Consider the following 13,871-nt stretch of genomic DNA (forward strand, 5'->3'; position numbering starts at 1 on the left):
AAAAATGTCCACAGCAGTCACAGCAACCTCAACTTCCATGTGACACAAACGTTTTTTTTTCCCCGTGAATTCCAAATTGAACCCTGTAACGGTCCATTATGTAAATTATATATTATGTAATAACAGCACATTTTGGATGAATTGACGTATTGTAAAAGTTATGATAGTATTGTTAAACAATTTCAACTGTATCCTAGAAGTGCGTTGGCTAAAAGCTACTGAATTTAGAAACTTTTGGAAAGTACTTTTTGTAAGACCCACTGGGAAAACAGCGTTTTGTGTCTCTGTAGCATAGATGCTAATTAGCTGTGTTTGTCTATGCCTGTCTATAACACAGCATGTAGCTATGGAAGCACTATTATTATTATTATTATTATTATTCATTTTCTACCGCTTATCCTCACAAGGGTCGCTGGGGTGCTGGAGCCTATCCCAGTTGTCTTGGGGCAACCCTGGACCACCTTTGTGTCTCTGTCGCGTCAATGCTAATGACGTGCTAATGCTAGTGTTTGTCTATGCCTGTCTATAACACAGCATGTAGCTATGGAAGCACTATTATTATTATTATTATTCATTTTCTACCGCTTATCCTCACAAGGGTCGCTGGGGTGCTGGAGCCTATCCCAGTTGTCTTGGGGCAACCCTGGACCACCTTTGTGTCTCTGTCGCGTCAATGCTAATGATGTGCTAATGCTAGTGTTTGTCTATGCCTGTCTATAACCCAGCATGTAGCTACAGAAACATTATTATTATTATTATTATTATTATTATTATTCATTCATTTTCTACCGCTTATCCTCACGAGGGTCTTGGGGGTGCTGGAGCCTATCCTAGTTGTCTTTGGGGCGAGAGGCGGGGTACACCCTGGACTGGTGGCCAGCCAATCACAGGGCCAATCCTTGGGCGACACTGGACACTTTCAAGGACTGACGCAGCGACCTCGCCGTTAATACGGGACGCTTGCATCATTCCGTGCTACGTGTCAGGTGATTGCTGATCAATCCACGCCCGAAGTTCGCTTCGTCAATTTCAGTAAATGAAAATGTTGACCCTGTCTGGTGTTTGCCTGGGGGGGGGGAAGATATTCCATTGACCTTGGCATCACAGCAAGGACATCTATGGACTGGAAGTGGTTAATCATCAGTCCGAGTGAACTCTGCCTCTGCAGAAGAAATATGGAGAAGTCGTTTTTAAAGTCATATTAATATTACAAAAGGAAATAAGAAATGGCGCTACAGTGATTGCTATTATTATTTTTTTTCTGGATATTTGGATCAATTAGGTTAGGAATAAATACATTTCTTTCCAGAACAAATTCTCAGTGAAGTAAGCATTTCGAATGGAATGGCCTTTATTGTCATTTATACAAGATGAATACATCCCATAATCAGTTCCCAGTTCCACATGTCCAAAAGGAGTAGGAAGAAGCAAAGCTTATTAAATCCTACCCCTCCATCTGGTACTTTTACAATCACTGTTACATTTGTTCACTTCCTGCTTTCCTAATATAGTTTAAGGTTTTTTTTTTGTTTTTTAATAATAATAATTATTAGTAGTATTTATTATCCATTCCATAGTTTGATTCCACATATTGAAATGCAATGGCTTTTTAACGTAGTCCTAGCATATGTGTTTCAAGTGTACTTGTAGAGAAGTATTGGATGACATTTTTAGCTAATTGGTTATTTTTAGCCTTACGCATTATTTTAGCTGTTTGAAAATTAACTATATCAGCAGGTTGAAGTATTTACGAGATTGGAGAGTTTCTCCTTTCAGTGCAATAGTCAAGTTTAAAAAAGTAGAGTAAAAAAGACAGTTTAACAAGATATATACACATAATATTTTCACAGGAGCAGACATATTGCAGATATATTAATTTTAGTGATGAATGGGTGTTTGTGCAAGTAATGACTGGTAAAGTCACATATGAGTGTATTGAGTTGTTAAATAAATATATGTTTCCGAGGTAGTAACTTCCCCTGATTACAGACTAGAACTTTAATAATGTAACATCGTATATAGCAGAAAATCATTCTTAATAAGGCTGAATCCCAATTCTACCCTGCATCCCTCATCTTGGCACTTACCCCGAGGTTATGATTTGGGGATTATTGTTTGACTTTGTCATGTTTACCCAATTTTTCCTCCTTACGGTAAACTCATGTTTGTACACAATGCCCTTTGATTTGTTGACAGGGCTCAAAGTCTTATGATATGCCAGGCATGAATAAACAAAGGACAGCTGATGAAGGTGAAGTGACAGTATATAAGAGCAGCTCAGGTTGACAAGCGCCACCCACCATCAAGGAGCTCTTACCCAGCAGGTTTGCACTCGCACCCTTTTTGTCTGCTCTCTCTTGCAGATTGCCATGACTCAATAAGTCTTTTGTATGACTTCATAGGTTCCTCAGTCCATCGTCTTCAACGTCTTCACCGAGATGCTGACTGTGTCTTTAGTTGTTTGTGCCATGGTGGCACTGGCTACAGCTGATGGTGAGTACCTGGTCTTGATCGGCGAGTCTGCGAACTCCGACGGGGTTGGCTTGAACGCACCACACATCCTTCCTGTTTGTCCACACCAGATCCAGCTGGAGACCATCCTCATACAAACGTGGCAACTTGTCCAGCCAACTGGAAACAACACAACAATCGCTGTTACTACTTTGAGTCCTCCACCAAGAACTGGGCTGATGCTGAGGTGGTTATTATTATTATTATTATTATTATTATTATTATTATTATATGATGCTTTTAGACGGCTTGTCAGTCAGTGCTTTGTTGTGTAAGACACATCTTTCTCCGGATGTACCCACCGCAGACACAATGCCAGACCATGGGTGGGAACCTGGTATCAATCCACGCTGATGATGAGCATAAATTCCTCCAGACTTTGACTCAGTCACAAGCATGGATCGGAGGCTCAGGTTGCCAGATGGTAACGACACATTTTCTTCAGTTGTACTTTTCTTTTGCGTGTTTTGATATTGAACTTGATTCCCCGCTCGTATAGCCTGGATCCTTTTTCTGGATCGATGGTACGGCCATGGCTAACACTTTCTGGTGTCCGCAAAAACCAGACAACACACTGCCAGAGTGCTGCATCCAGACAAACAGTCAAGGTACACGACAGTATTTGAAAGTACTTTTCCATCCTTCATGACCTGGTATATTGGTATATTTCATAAAGAAATACTTGTCAATCCGATCAACTTTGACGCTTGATTTTTGTTAACAGCCGGTAAATGTTGGGATGACGTCTCCTGTGACACATTGCTGCCATTTGTGTGTGCAAGGCCTCTTTAGACTCCAGGTATGTGTACTGTATACAGTATGTACATACTGTACAGGTATGTACAGTAGTACACGGTTTGTTGCATTTTAATCAGCAACTTTCTTCTTTTCAATAGAAGGACCAAAGACTGACCTGGACCCATACGAGTACAAGACTATGGAAGTATGCATGGAGGCAGGCTTTCGTATGAAAATAAAATCATTGAGCAGAAACAATATGCCTCTTGAATCTGTTTTTAATTAATTTGACTTTTATTGATGCACCAGTGGGCACTGAAGCAAAAAAAGAAAAAAATGTAGCTTATGAACTTGAAGGAAAACTGCACTTTCGGGGGATTTTTACCATCACCCACAATTCTTATGTGAGACACCAACACATGTGCCTTTTTGAATGCATTTTAAAGATACAAAAACAGTTAAAAAGGCGACGCTAAGCATGTACTTTATTTTTTTTACATTTTTTTTAAGCGTGTACTTTAAAAAAAACAAAGGAAGCTAACTGTGCATAAAAATGTAATGGAAATCTACATTTTTGTTCATTTTTTGTCTCTTTTCTGTGCATTCTAAAGATATAAAAACAGGTAAAAAAAAAGACACACTACAGTATGCACCAGTCATGTATATCTATAGCTAAAGCCTTTTAAAAAAAATTAAATGTGAAACACAAATGAGAATGTGTCTGCTGCCCCCCCCCCCCCCCCCCCAATGTTGCCATTTTTTTTACCTGCGCATTTTCACCTTGTGGTCATTTTTTATGTACCTTTTCGCTAAAACGTCATCTAAAAGTAAAATCATTAGGGCTGTCTACCGATTAAATTATTTGATTGTGATTAATCACATTTTGTCCATATTTAACTCAGAATTAATCGCAGGTTGAAATGCGTTTTTTTTTTTTTTTTCAATTATAATTACAGGAAGTCTCTTTGTGGTAAAGGATTGGATGTGCAACTACAACGATATTTACATCAAATTTTCTGTAAAAGGATATCAATTTGGGAACTACTATTTAAAACAATAGTCAGCAAGCATATTTTTGTATTCATATTTTTCTTTATTATTAGCATATTAGCATTCAGCAAATGTTTCATTTTTTTGCTCCAGACTAGAGACCGGAAGCACAAGTGTGAACGCTCCCTAAATGTTTTGTTGACACACATTTATCCCACACATGGTACTTCCTGTTTGATGGAGGTGGGACTGCATCAGGGATGAGCTCTGAGCCCCTTCTTGTTTGCTATGGTGATGGACAGGCTGACATGAGCTTAGACTAGAACCTCCATGGACTACAATGTTTGTAGATGACGTCGGGATTTGTAGCGAGAGTATCGACCAGCCGGAGGAGATGCTAGAAGAGTGGAGGTTAGCCTCGGAAAGGTGAGGAACCCAAGTGGATGAGTGAGGTTACAGGGAGAAGAGATACAAAAGTACTTGGGGTCAACAGTTCGGAACAACTGAGATTGGCAGGCAGTGTAGCTGCACGGTGGATGACTTGTTATCATGTTGGCTCCGCAGTCAGGAGATCGAGGGTTTGAATCTCCATCTTCTTCCTGTGCATGGATGCATGCATGGATCGATGCAGCGGATTGACAGCTGTTCATAATAGTCCTCTAAAAATAAATATACTGTACATTGTGATTTAAAATCATTTCATTCATTAGAGTCGGATAAGCTCGGTCCGCCGGGATGGACTCCAGCCCTCACGAGCAAACACAGCAGCCATCAAGAGCGGATTATTGTTTGACTTTGTCATGTTTACCCATTTTTTTTCCTTACGGTAAAGTCGTGTTTGTACACAATGCCCTTTGATTTGTTGACAGGGCTCAAAGTCTTATGATATGCCAGGCATGAATAAACAAAGGGCAGCTGATGAAGGTGAAGTGACAGTATATAAGAGCAGCTCAGGTTGACAAGCGCCACCCACCATCAAGGAGCTCTTACCCAGCAGGTTTGCACTCGCACCCTTTTTGTCTGCTCTCTCTTGCAGATTGCCATGACTCAATAAGTCTTTTGTATGACTTCATAGGTTCCTCAGTCCATCGTCTTCAACGTCTTCACCACAATGCTGACTGTGTCTTTAGTTGTTTGTGCCATGGTGGCACTGGCTACAGCTGATGGTGAGTACCGGGTCTTGATGCGCTAGTCGGTCGGGTTGGCTTGAACGCACCACACTTCCTGTTTGTCCACACCAGATCCAGCTGGAGACCATCCTCATACAAACGTGGCAACTTGTCCAGCCAACTGGAAACAACACAACAATCGCTGTTACTACTTTGAGTCCTCCACCAAGAACTGGGCTGATGCTGAGGTGGTTATTATTATTATTATTATTATTATTATTATGATATGATGCTTTTAGACGGCTTGCCAGTCAGTGCTTTGCTGTGTAAGACACATCTTTCTCCGGATGTACCCACCGCAGGTACAATGCCAGACCATGGGTGGGAACCTGGTATCAATCCATAATGATGACGAGCATAAATTCCTCCAGACTTTGACTCAGTCCGAAACATGGATCGGAGGCTCAGGTTGCCAAACGGTATCAACAAATTTTTCCTTAGTTTTACTTTTTTTTGGGGGGGGGGGGGGGGGATATTTTGATATTGAACTTGATTCCCCGCTCGTATAGCCTGGATCCTTTTTCTGGATCGATGGTACGGCCATGACTAACACAGTCTGGTGTCCAGAAAAACCAGACAACACACTGCCAGAGTGCTGCATCCAGACAAACAGTCAAGGTACACGACAGTATTTGATGACTTTGAAAGTACTTTTCATAGTCTGTATCTTTCATAGAGAAATACTTACAACTACTATATTCTGCTTGCAGTTGGTAAATGTTGGGATGACGTCGCCTGTGATACTTTACTACCATATGTGTGTGCAAGGCCTCTTTAGACTCCAGGTATGTGTACTGTATACAGTATGTACATACTGTACAGGTATGTACAGTAGTACACGGTTTGTTGCAGTCTCATGCATTTTAATCAGCAACTTTCTTCCTTTCAATAGAAGGACCAAAGACTGACCTGGACCCATACGAGTACAAGACTATGGAAGTATACATGGAGGGTTATACCAACCTGTTTTTTTTATTTTCTTTTTTTGTTTTTTTTTGCTGTGACTGACATGTAACTGAGGCATTATTTCATATGATTTGTAAAAATAAACACATTGAACAGAAACATGCCTCTTGAATCTGTTTTTTTTTTTGTATTGATCCACCAGTGGGCACTGAAGCAAAAAAGAAAATTTTAGCTTATAAACTTGAAGGAAAACTGCACTTTCAAGGGATTTTTACCATCACCCACAATTCTTATGTGAGACAAAAACATGTATGCATTTCTTAATGCATTTTAAAGATACAAAAACAGCTAAAAAGACAAAGCTAAGCATGTACTTAAACTCCAAATGTACCAACAAGGCACCATTTATATCTAATATGAAGCGGGTTTTTGTTATTATTATTATTAGGGATATCTGATATTGGCTCTTTTGCTGAAAAAACGATATGCCAATTATTATTATTATTATTATTGATATCTGATATTGGCTCTTTTGCTGAAAAACCGATATGCTGATTATTATTTTTATTATTATTATTAGGGATAACTGATTAGCTCTTTTGCTGAAAAAACGATATGCTGATTATTATTATTATTATTACTATTATTATTAGGAATATCTGATATCGGCTCTTTGCCGATATTTGCCGATATTGTCCAACTCTCAAGTTCCCCTACTGATACTGATATATGTGTTGTATACATATTTTATAAATATCGGTTTTCATGAACAGTAAAAAAAATCTGATACCGATATCGACGGATAGTACACTTCTGATCGGTACCGATAATTATCGGACATCCCTTATTGGCATCCACATTGCTAGGCTGAAGAACTAGGTGGAAAAATATACAAATATGTTTGTGATTGTGGTTGTCGTTTGTTGTTGTTGTTGTCATACTAATGTTTCTTATGAAACTCCATACATTCACACATGCGGAGAAATGTATTTTTAAATTCTGCTCAAAGTCAGCAGCAGCAGCAGTAGTACACGGTTTGTTGCAGTCTCATGCATTTTAATCAGCAACTTTCTTCTTTTCAATAGAAGGACCAAAGACTGACCTGGACCCATACGAGTACAAGACTATGGAAGTATGCATGGAGGGTTATAGCCTTTTGTATGAAAATAAAATCATTGAGCAGAAACAATATGCCTCTTGAATCTGTTTTTAATTAATTTGGCTTCTATTAAGCACTGAATCCAAATTTTAAAAAATGCTGTTTACATATAATGTGACATCTACGTATATTAACCACGCTACAGACACATGAATAATATTATAATATATCTTATTATAGTATAATTAATTAAATGTAATTTTTTTTAATTTAATAAATTTAATTAATTATTAAATTATTTTATAATATAATTAATATAAATATATTATTATTATTTCATAATTTTGTATTTTGAAGCTATACGTAGAACCTCCTGAAGATCCAATGGATTTTTTAAACCGGTCTTACATTTTGATCAGGTGTACATATACCTTTTACTTCCTACTATTAATATTGTGTATAAATACTGTAAAAATATAATATCAGCGGTACATAAATGTCATTTCAACAACAATTAAAAAAAGGTAGGTAGCATATAATTCCATGACCACGAATGTGAAAGACACAAGAGGTTTTAGTGAAAGGCACCTTGCAACGCTTGAAGCCGTCGACAAAAAAAAGCACGCGTGGCCATGCTGCGCTACGATTGTACATTCAAACAGTCAACATTTCTCAAGAAAAGTGGTTATTTCAAAACGTCTCTCAATGGTAAGTAGCTTTAGCATTTTAGCCTGATGTGTATGCACACTCTATAATGCTACACAAACACTTTTGACTCCATGACTTACACAAAATAAAAAATAAGGACACAATAAATTGTTAGTTACTGCTTGCTCTTCCGACTCGATGTTGGAAAGGCGGCTAATTTGCAGGCTAGTCCAGCTGCATCGTGGCCCATGTTCACTGAACAGTCCAGTGTGAAATACCGCTGACAGATTAAGGGAATCAGGAACTCCAACCACTTGTGCCGGATGGTCGCCTCTGTAGGAATTGGAAACAAATGTGGCGTTCCCGTACGAGGCATTGCTAACAACGTAAACAGAGAAACAGAGCTTGGAGGGCAGGGATCTTATCAGGCTTACAGCCACGCCCATATAAGGAAGTCCTTTTGAAACCCAGCGTTTTGAGCCATCGCAAACTTCTTTGGCATCGTTCAACACGATAATACAACATTCTAACTACATTTATACGTGGTGGAAAATGCATAATAGGTCCCCTTTAAGAATAACAAGAATCATCATTCCCTTCCATGGCCCATCTGGGTCGTGACCAGCATGTGATAGATTCCCTTTTTGGCTAGCAGCTGTTGATGTGTGCCTTCTTCTACCACCACGCCGCCCTGAATGACGGCGATGCGGTCTGCGTTTTGGATGGTGGACAGACGGTGGGCAATAACGATGCAGGTCCTGCCCTGCCTCGCTTTGTCCAACGCCTCTTGCACCACCTGGAGAGGACAAAGGTCACACAAATGAGACATAGGAACGCAGAGATCTTCCAGAACGGAAAGAAAAGACCCACCTTCTCGCTCTCGGTGTCGAGTGCAGACGTGGCCTCATCCAGAAGCAACAGTTTGGGGTTACGGAGGATGGCTCGGGCGATGGCTATTCGTTGTTTCTGACCACCTGACAGCTGGGTGCCCTTATCGCCCGCCTGGGTGTCATACTTCTGCTCAGGCAAACACAGAGAGTAACATTAGCCTTTACCAAAATCCTAATAACATCCAGAATCTTCAGTTAGCATTGATCAAGATTAGGACTCACCTTTGGTAGACTTTCAATGAAGCTATGAATGTTGGCGGCCTCAGCAGCCGCCTTAATCTCCTCCATGGTTACAGTGCGACTGTTGTCCCCGTAGGCGATGTTTTCAGCCAAGCTACAGTCAAACAGCACAGGCTCCTGGGACACAATACCTATATGGGATCTCATCGAGTGGATGTTCAGCTCTTTCACGCTCTTGGAATCCAACATCTGGAAGACCAAAGACGACAAAAAATAAATATTCGATACTTGATTCCGGCCAGGTTTCATGCAAGGCTAACACAATTGGCAAAAAACTGATAAGTAAGTAATTCTAAACTTTGGATTTTTAGCATAAATAATAGAAAAGATTGTAGTCTGCAGTTCTGTGACAGACTCTGGTCAAAGGATTTGTTGTTTTTCTCCAAAAGGAGAATAAAGTCAATGCAATAAATCAAATTACCGTCTCACAATTAGCCTGTGTTGGTTCTTGGAGCTAACTGGGGCAGTGTAGTAGAGTAGCACTAATTAACTAACCGTCAACAATTAGCAAACAACCAATATTTGTATTTGTCTTCTCACCACGGTCCCTTGTGAGGTGTCGTAGAACCTCTCCAGAAGTTGTATGGTTGTGCTTTTACCACAGCCGCTGCTTCCCACCAGGGCCAACGTCTCTCCCTTGCACACCTTCAGATTCAGCCCTCGGAGGACGGGTACACCGGGGCGTGACGGGTAGCTAAACTTTACACCCTCAAATTGCACATTACCGTCAAATTGGTCCTGGGATTTCAAGCGGGAGACAGAAGATGTATTAAGACTGCTGGCTCTCATGGGAGGATTCTTGCTGCTTACCAGTGGCTGTCCTTCCTCGGAGAGATTATCGATAGCAGGCTCTCTTTTCAGAAGCATCACGATGTGAGCAGCTGATACTTTGGCCTTGGCGTAGTTTGGGGTGAAGGAATTGACCTCTCCGACGGCCATGGCGCCATTTATAAGCACCATAACTATTCTGAGAGAAGAAATTCAGAAAGTGTGTATTTTGTGTTTTTGGGTTGTTCTATGTGTCCTAATAAGGTGGAATTGTCCATCATAAAGCAGGAGAGAAGAACGTCACTCACAAAAACACGGCCTCCACATCCATTCGCCCTTGGTCAACAAGCCAAGCTCCGAAGCGGAAACATCCTGCATAAGCAAAGCACAGCATTGCTTGGGATACGCAGAAGACGACACCCTGCACATGTGCTTTTTTCTGGGAGTTCCTGCAGAGAAAATGGACATAAAAAATGCCATTCAATTCATTTTAACCTTTGAAATATTTCCACAAGTTGTAGGATGTCACGTACTTGAATGGAACTTGGAGACTCCTTTGGTACAGGGACTCAAACAACGGCTCTCTGCTCAGAGATGCTACAGTGCGGATATTGTCGGTGGCTTCTGTGAAAATCTGATAAGACACATGATAAAAATATCATGGTTGACACATAATGGGAGTCAAACTCCCATTATACCAAACAATGGCAGCTGGCACTAATTCCCTGCATTCATTCAATTCGGCTCGTCTGAGTTCGGACCTGTCAGTTTTCCATTGCAGAGTTCGTTCGTTCCTTTGTTCCGTCCTTCCTTCCTTCCTTCCTTCCTTCCTTCCTCCCTCCCTTCCTCGGCTCGTCTGAGTTCGGACCTGTCAGTTTTCCATTGCAGAGTTCGTTCGTTCCTTTGTTCCTTTGTTCCGTCCTTCCTTCCTTCCTTCCTTCCTTCCTTCCTCCCTTCCTCGGCTCGTCTGAGTTCGGACCTGTCAGTTTTCCATTGCAGAGTTCGTTTGTTCCTTTGTTCTGTCCTTCCTTCCTTCCTTCCTTCCTCGGCTCGTCTGAGTTCGGACCTGTGAGTTTTCCATTGCAGAGTTTGTTCGTTCCTTTGTTCGTTCCTTTGTTCCTTGGTTCGTTCCTTTGTTCGTTCCTTCCTTCCTTCCTTCCTCGGCTCGTCTGAGTTCGGACCTGTGAGTTTTCCATTGCAGAGTTCGTTCGTTCGTTCCTTTGTTCCTTCCTCCCTTCCTTCCTCTCTCTCCCTCCCTCCCTTCCTTCCTTCTCATCTGAGTTCGGACCTGTGAGTTTTCCATTGCAGAGTTTGTTCGTTCCTTTGTTCGTTCTTTTGTTCCTTGGTTCCTTCCTTTGTTCGTTCCTTCCTTCCTTCCTTCCTCGACTCGTCTGAGTTCGGACCTGTGAGTTTTCCAATGCAGAGTTCGTTCGTTCCTTTGTTCCTTCCTTTGTTCGTTCCTTCTTTCCTCCATTCCTTCCTTCCTTCCTTCCTCGACTCGTCTGAGTTTGGACCTGTGAGTTTTCCATTGCAGAGTTCGTTCGTTCTTTCCTTCGTTCCTTCCTTCCTCCCTCAGCTCGTCTGAGTTCGGACCTGTGAGTTTTCCATTGCAGAGTTTGTTCGTTCCTTTGTTCCTTTGTTCGTTCCTTGCACGGGGCGAACATGCAAACTCCACACAGAGATGGCCGAGGGTGGAATTGAACCCTGGTCTCCCAGCTGTGAGGTCTGCGCGCTAACCACTCGACCCCCGTGCCGCCCTCAATTCATTCAATTCATCCAAAAGACAAGTTGATGGATGCCCACCTTTCCGGCTATCTCCAGCTCCTGGATGTCCTCTTCGGCGTGCCCAGCTAACACCGTCATCTGCACAGCTCCGGCCACGACCATGACAGGCACTAACCCTAGCGCTAGTAGCGTTAGCTCCCAGCCGTACGCAAAGGCAAGAATCATGCAGGTGCCCAAATTACCAGCATTTTGGATCAATGCGGCCAAACGTAGTCCCGTAACCTACAACAAAGGGAAACGTGTTGGTCAGTGTGCTGATAAAATCAGTTAGAGCTCGAGAGAGACGTGCGTTACCCCTTGGACTTGAGCAGCATCGATGGCCAGCCTTGTGGAGAGAGCGCCAACGCTGTTTTTTGGGTTATCGAACCAGGGGAGGTCCTAAAAAAAAGAAAAAAAGGATTTATTGTGAAAACTCTTATGTGGTTGTTCACATTACCAAAAAAAGACACAAGACCAGGATCAATTGCCAGGCTACAGTGGACTGTGACCGTAGCAGTGATGGTAATGGTTACATTTGTTCACTTCCTGCTTTCCAAATATAGTTAAAGTTTTGGTTTGTTTGTTTTTTTTCATCCTGTTCCACTTTGCACATATCAGTTGCCAGCTTACTGCGAATGACTGACCCCCGAATTTCTAGCAAGATGCGTAACGTTGCTCGGGCGTTCAAATCGCTTCCATTTCAATCAATCACAGGCGCATCTGACGTGTTTGATGTCGTGTTTTTACACAACGTAAAAGATCATCGTTTGTCCTTTTGGTTGGTTAGCACAAATACCCAATGCTACGGGTGCTGGAGCCTACCCCAGCTGTCTTCAAGGCAAGAGGCGGTGCACACCCTGGACTGGTGGCCAGCCAATCACAGGGCACATATCGAACAAACAACCATTCACACTCACCTGCCTCATCATGGCCTTGAAAGACGCCAGCCTCAGTTTCATAGTCAGAATCTCTCCAGATTTACCAAAACAAAATCCCTGTAAAATCCATAAAAGACATATAGAATATGAAATTCCTTCAAGATGATGTTAGTAACTTGGTCATTCGGCGGCGAAAAGTACCGTATTTTCTGGACTATATGTCACACAATGCCAAAAATGCATAATTAGGTAGAAAAAAAATACATAAGTCGCACTGGAGTATAAGTCGCATTTTTTGCGGGTAATTTTTTTTATGACTAAAACTGACATTACGTCCTCTTAGAAGGCAAGTCGTAACAATAAAAGAACAGAGAACAAGCTGAATAGGCTAAGATATGCTAACACAATGCTTATTCAGCTACACAAAAAATAAACATAAACAGAAAAGGTGACTGTTTTCATTTATAAGTCGCTCTGTAGTATAAGTCGCATTCTTTGCGGGTAATTTTTTTTATGACTAAAACCGACATTACGTCCTCTTAGAAGGCAAGTCATAACAATAAAAGAATAGAGAACAGCCTGAATAGGCTAAGATATGCTAACACAATGCTTATTCAGCTACACAAAAAATAAACAAACAGAAAAGGTGACTTCGCTCTGGAGTATAAGTCGCAGGAACAGCCAACCTATGAAAAAAAAGTGCGGAAAATACGCTATTTTGCTACATTGCTGATGTTCAAAATAAATCAAGGTCCTACGCAATATTTGACAGCGGAATTGGACCCCCGGCGCAAGGATTGATCAAGTATTGTGTAGTCAAGCGCAACTATTGCTTTCTTGTGCCGTTTTCTTGTTCAGTAAACTACGCATTGTTTCGGTCTTAACGGTGATTATTACACTGCTAACGTACGGGAAGAAATGGCGGCGTGCGTACCTCCAAAAACGTGGTCAGAAAAGATACAACTCCAATAACGACAAACATGAGCGACAGGACCACGGTCTGCTTTCTGATCCCCTCTTGATCGCTGTGTGAGAACACCTAAAATGTTTGGAAGAAGCCAGTTCGTAAAGTCGTTCATTCATTTCCATGATTTTGTCCAAAATCAAAAAAGTTGTAACCTACAACAATGAACTTGGCGAGGATGACGTCAAACATGGGCTGCATGACTCCGTTGAGTACAGCACAGACGACCCCGAATAAAATGTAAGGCCATTCGGGGAGGTTTAAGCGCATCACTTCCAGGAAGGACACGGGCGGGACTTTGTCATC

The 13,871-nt window shown here is 41.5% G+C and overlaps 3 protein-coding genes across 5 annotated transcripts in view; 2 read left to right on the plus strand and 1 right to left on the minus strand.

The window, feature by feature from the left end:
- The first annotated feature begins 2,251 nt into the window (after nucleotides 1-2,251).
- Nucleotides 2,252-3,507, plus strand: LOC131136606 (type-2 ice-structuring protein-like). The gene is made up of 7 exons (XM_058083664.2): nucleotides 2,252-2,324; nucleotides 2,403-2,493; nucleotides 2,583-2,698; nucleotides 2,819-2,935; nucleotides 3,011-3,119; nucleotides 3,236-3,310; nucleotides 3,408-3,507. The coding sequence occupies exons 2-6, from the start codon at nucleotides 2,439-2,441 to the stop codon at nucleotides 3,301-3,303; spliced, it is 465 nt and encodes a 154-aa protein (XP_057939647.2). The 5' UTR covers nucleotides 2,252-2,324; nucleotides 2,403-2,438; the 3' UTR covers nucleotides 3,304-3,310; nucleotides 3,408-3,507.
- A 1,677-nt stretch (nucleotides 3,508-5,184) lies between these two features.
- Nucleotides 5,185-7,477, plus strand: LOC131136608 (type-2 ice-structuring protein-like). Its single transcript, XM_078797849.1, has 7 exons — nucleotides 5,185-5,236; nucleotides 5,315-5,405; nucleotides 5,481-5,596; nucleotides 5,711-5,827; nucleotides 5,918-6,026; nucleotides 6,119-6,193; nucleotides 7,400-7,477. The coding sequence occupies exons 2-6, from the start codon at nucleotides 5,351-5,353 to the stop codon at nucleotides 6,184-6,186; spliced, it is 465 nt and encodes a 154-aa protein (XP_078653975.1). The 5' UTR covers nucleotides 5,185-5,236; nucleotides 5,315-5,350; the 3' UTR covers nucleotides 6,187-6,193; nucleotides 7,400-7,477.
- A 776-nt stretch (nucleotides 7,478-8,253) lies between these two features.
- LOC131136601 (ATP-dependent translocase ABCB1-like) overlaps nucleotides 8,254-13,871 on the minus strand; it is a 50,409-nt gene continuing 44,791 nt past the window's right edge. The window contains exons 2-13 of one of the 3 annotated variants that reach the window (XM_078797840.1): nucleotides 13,725-13,871; nucleotides 13,536-13,640; nucleotides 12,641-12,718; nucleotides 12,039-12,122; nucleotides 11,763-11,966; nucleotides 10,493-10,593; nucleotides 10,268-10,408; nucleotides 10,002-10,158; nucleotides 9,732-9,929; nucleotides 9,174-9,380; nucleotides 8,932-9,078; nucleotides 8,254-8,857 (exon numbers count right to left, since the gene is read on the minus strand). In XM_078797840.1, coding sequence (XP_078653966.1) covers nucleotides 8,651-8,857; nucleotides 8,932-9,078; nucleotides 9,174-9,380; nucleotides 9,732-9,929; nucleotides 10,002-10,158; nucleotides 10,268-10,408; nucleotides 10,493-10,593; nucleotides 11,763-11,966; nucleotides 12,039-12,122; nucleotides 12,641-12,718; nucleotides 13,536-13,640; nucleotides 13,725-13,835 — 1,740 coding nt within the window. In that variant the 5' untranslated portion in view covers nucleotides 13,836-13,871 and the 3' untranslated portion in view covers nucleotides 8,254-8,650. Of the gene's footprint in view, nucleotides 8,858-8,931; nucleotides 9,079-9,173; nucleotides 9,381-9,731; nucleotides 9,930-10,001; nucleotides 10,159-10,267; nucleotides 10,409-10,492; nucleotides 10,594-11,587; nucleotides 11,967-12,038; nucleotides 12,123-12,640; nucleotides 12,719-13,535; nucleotides 13,641-13,724 lie in introns of those variants that run through there. The other 2 variants (XM_078797842.1, XM_078797838.1) reach the window with 2 other exon arrangements.

The sequence above is a fragment of the Doryrhamphus excisus genome, linkage group LG17 (assembly GCF_037039965.1).
Source record: "Doryrhamphus excisus strain RoL-2023G ecotype Guam linkage group LG17, RoL_Dexc_Guam_v1.1, whole genome shotgun sequence".
Classification (NCBI taxonomy): Eukaryota; Metazoa; Chordata; class Actinopteri; order Syngnathiformes; family Syngnathidae; genus Doryrhamphus; species Doryrhamphus excisus.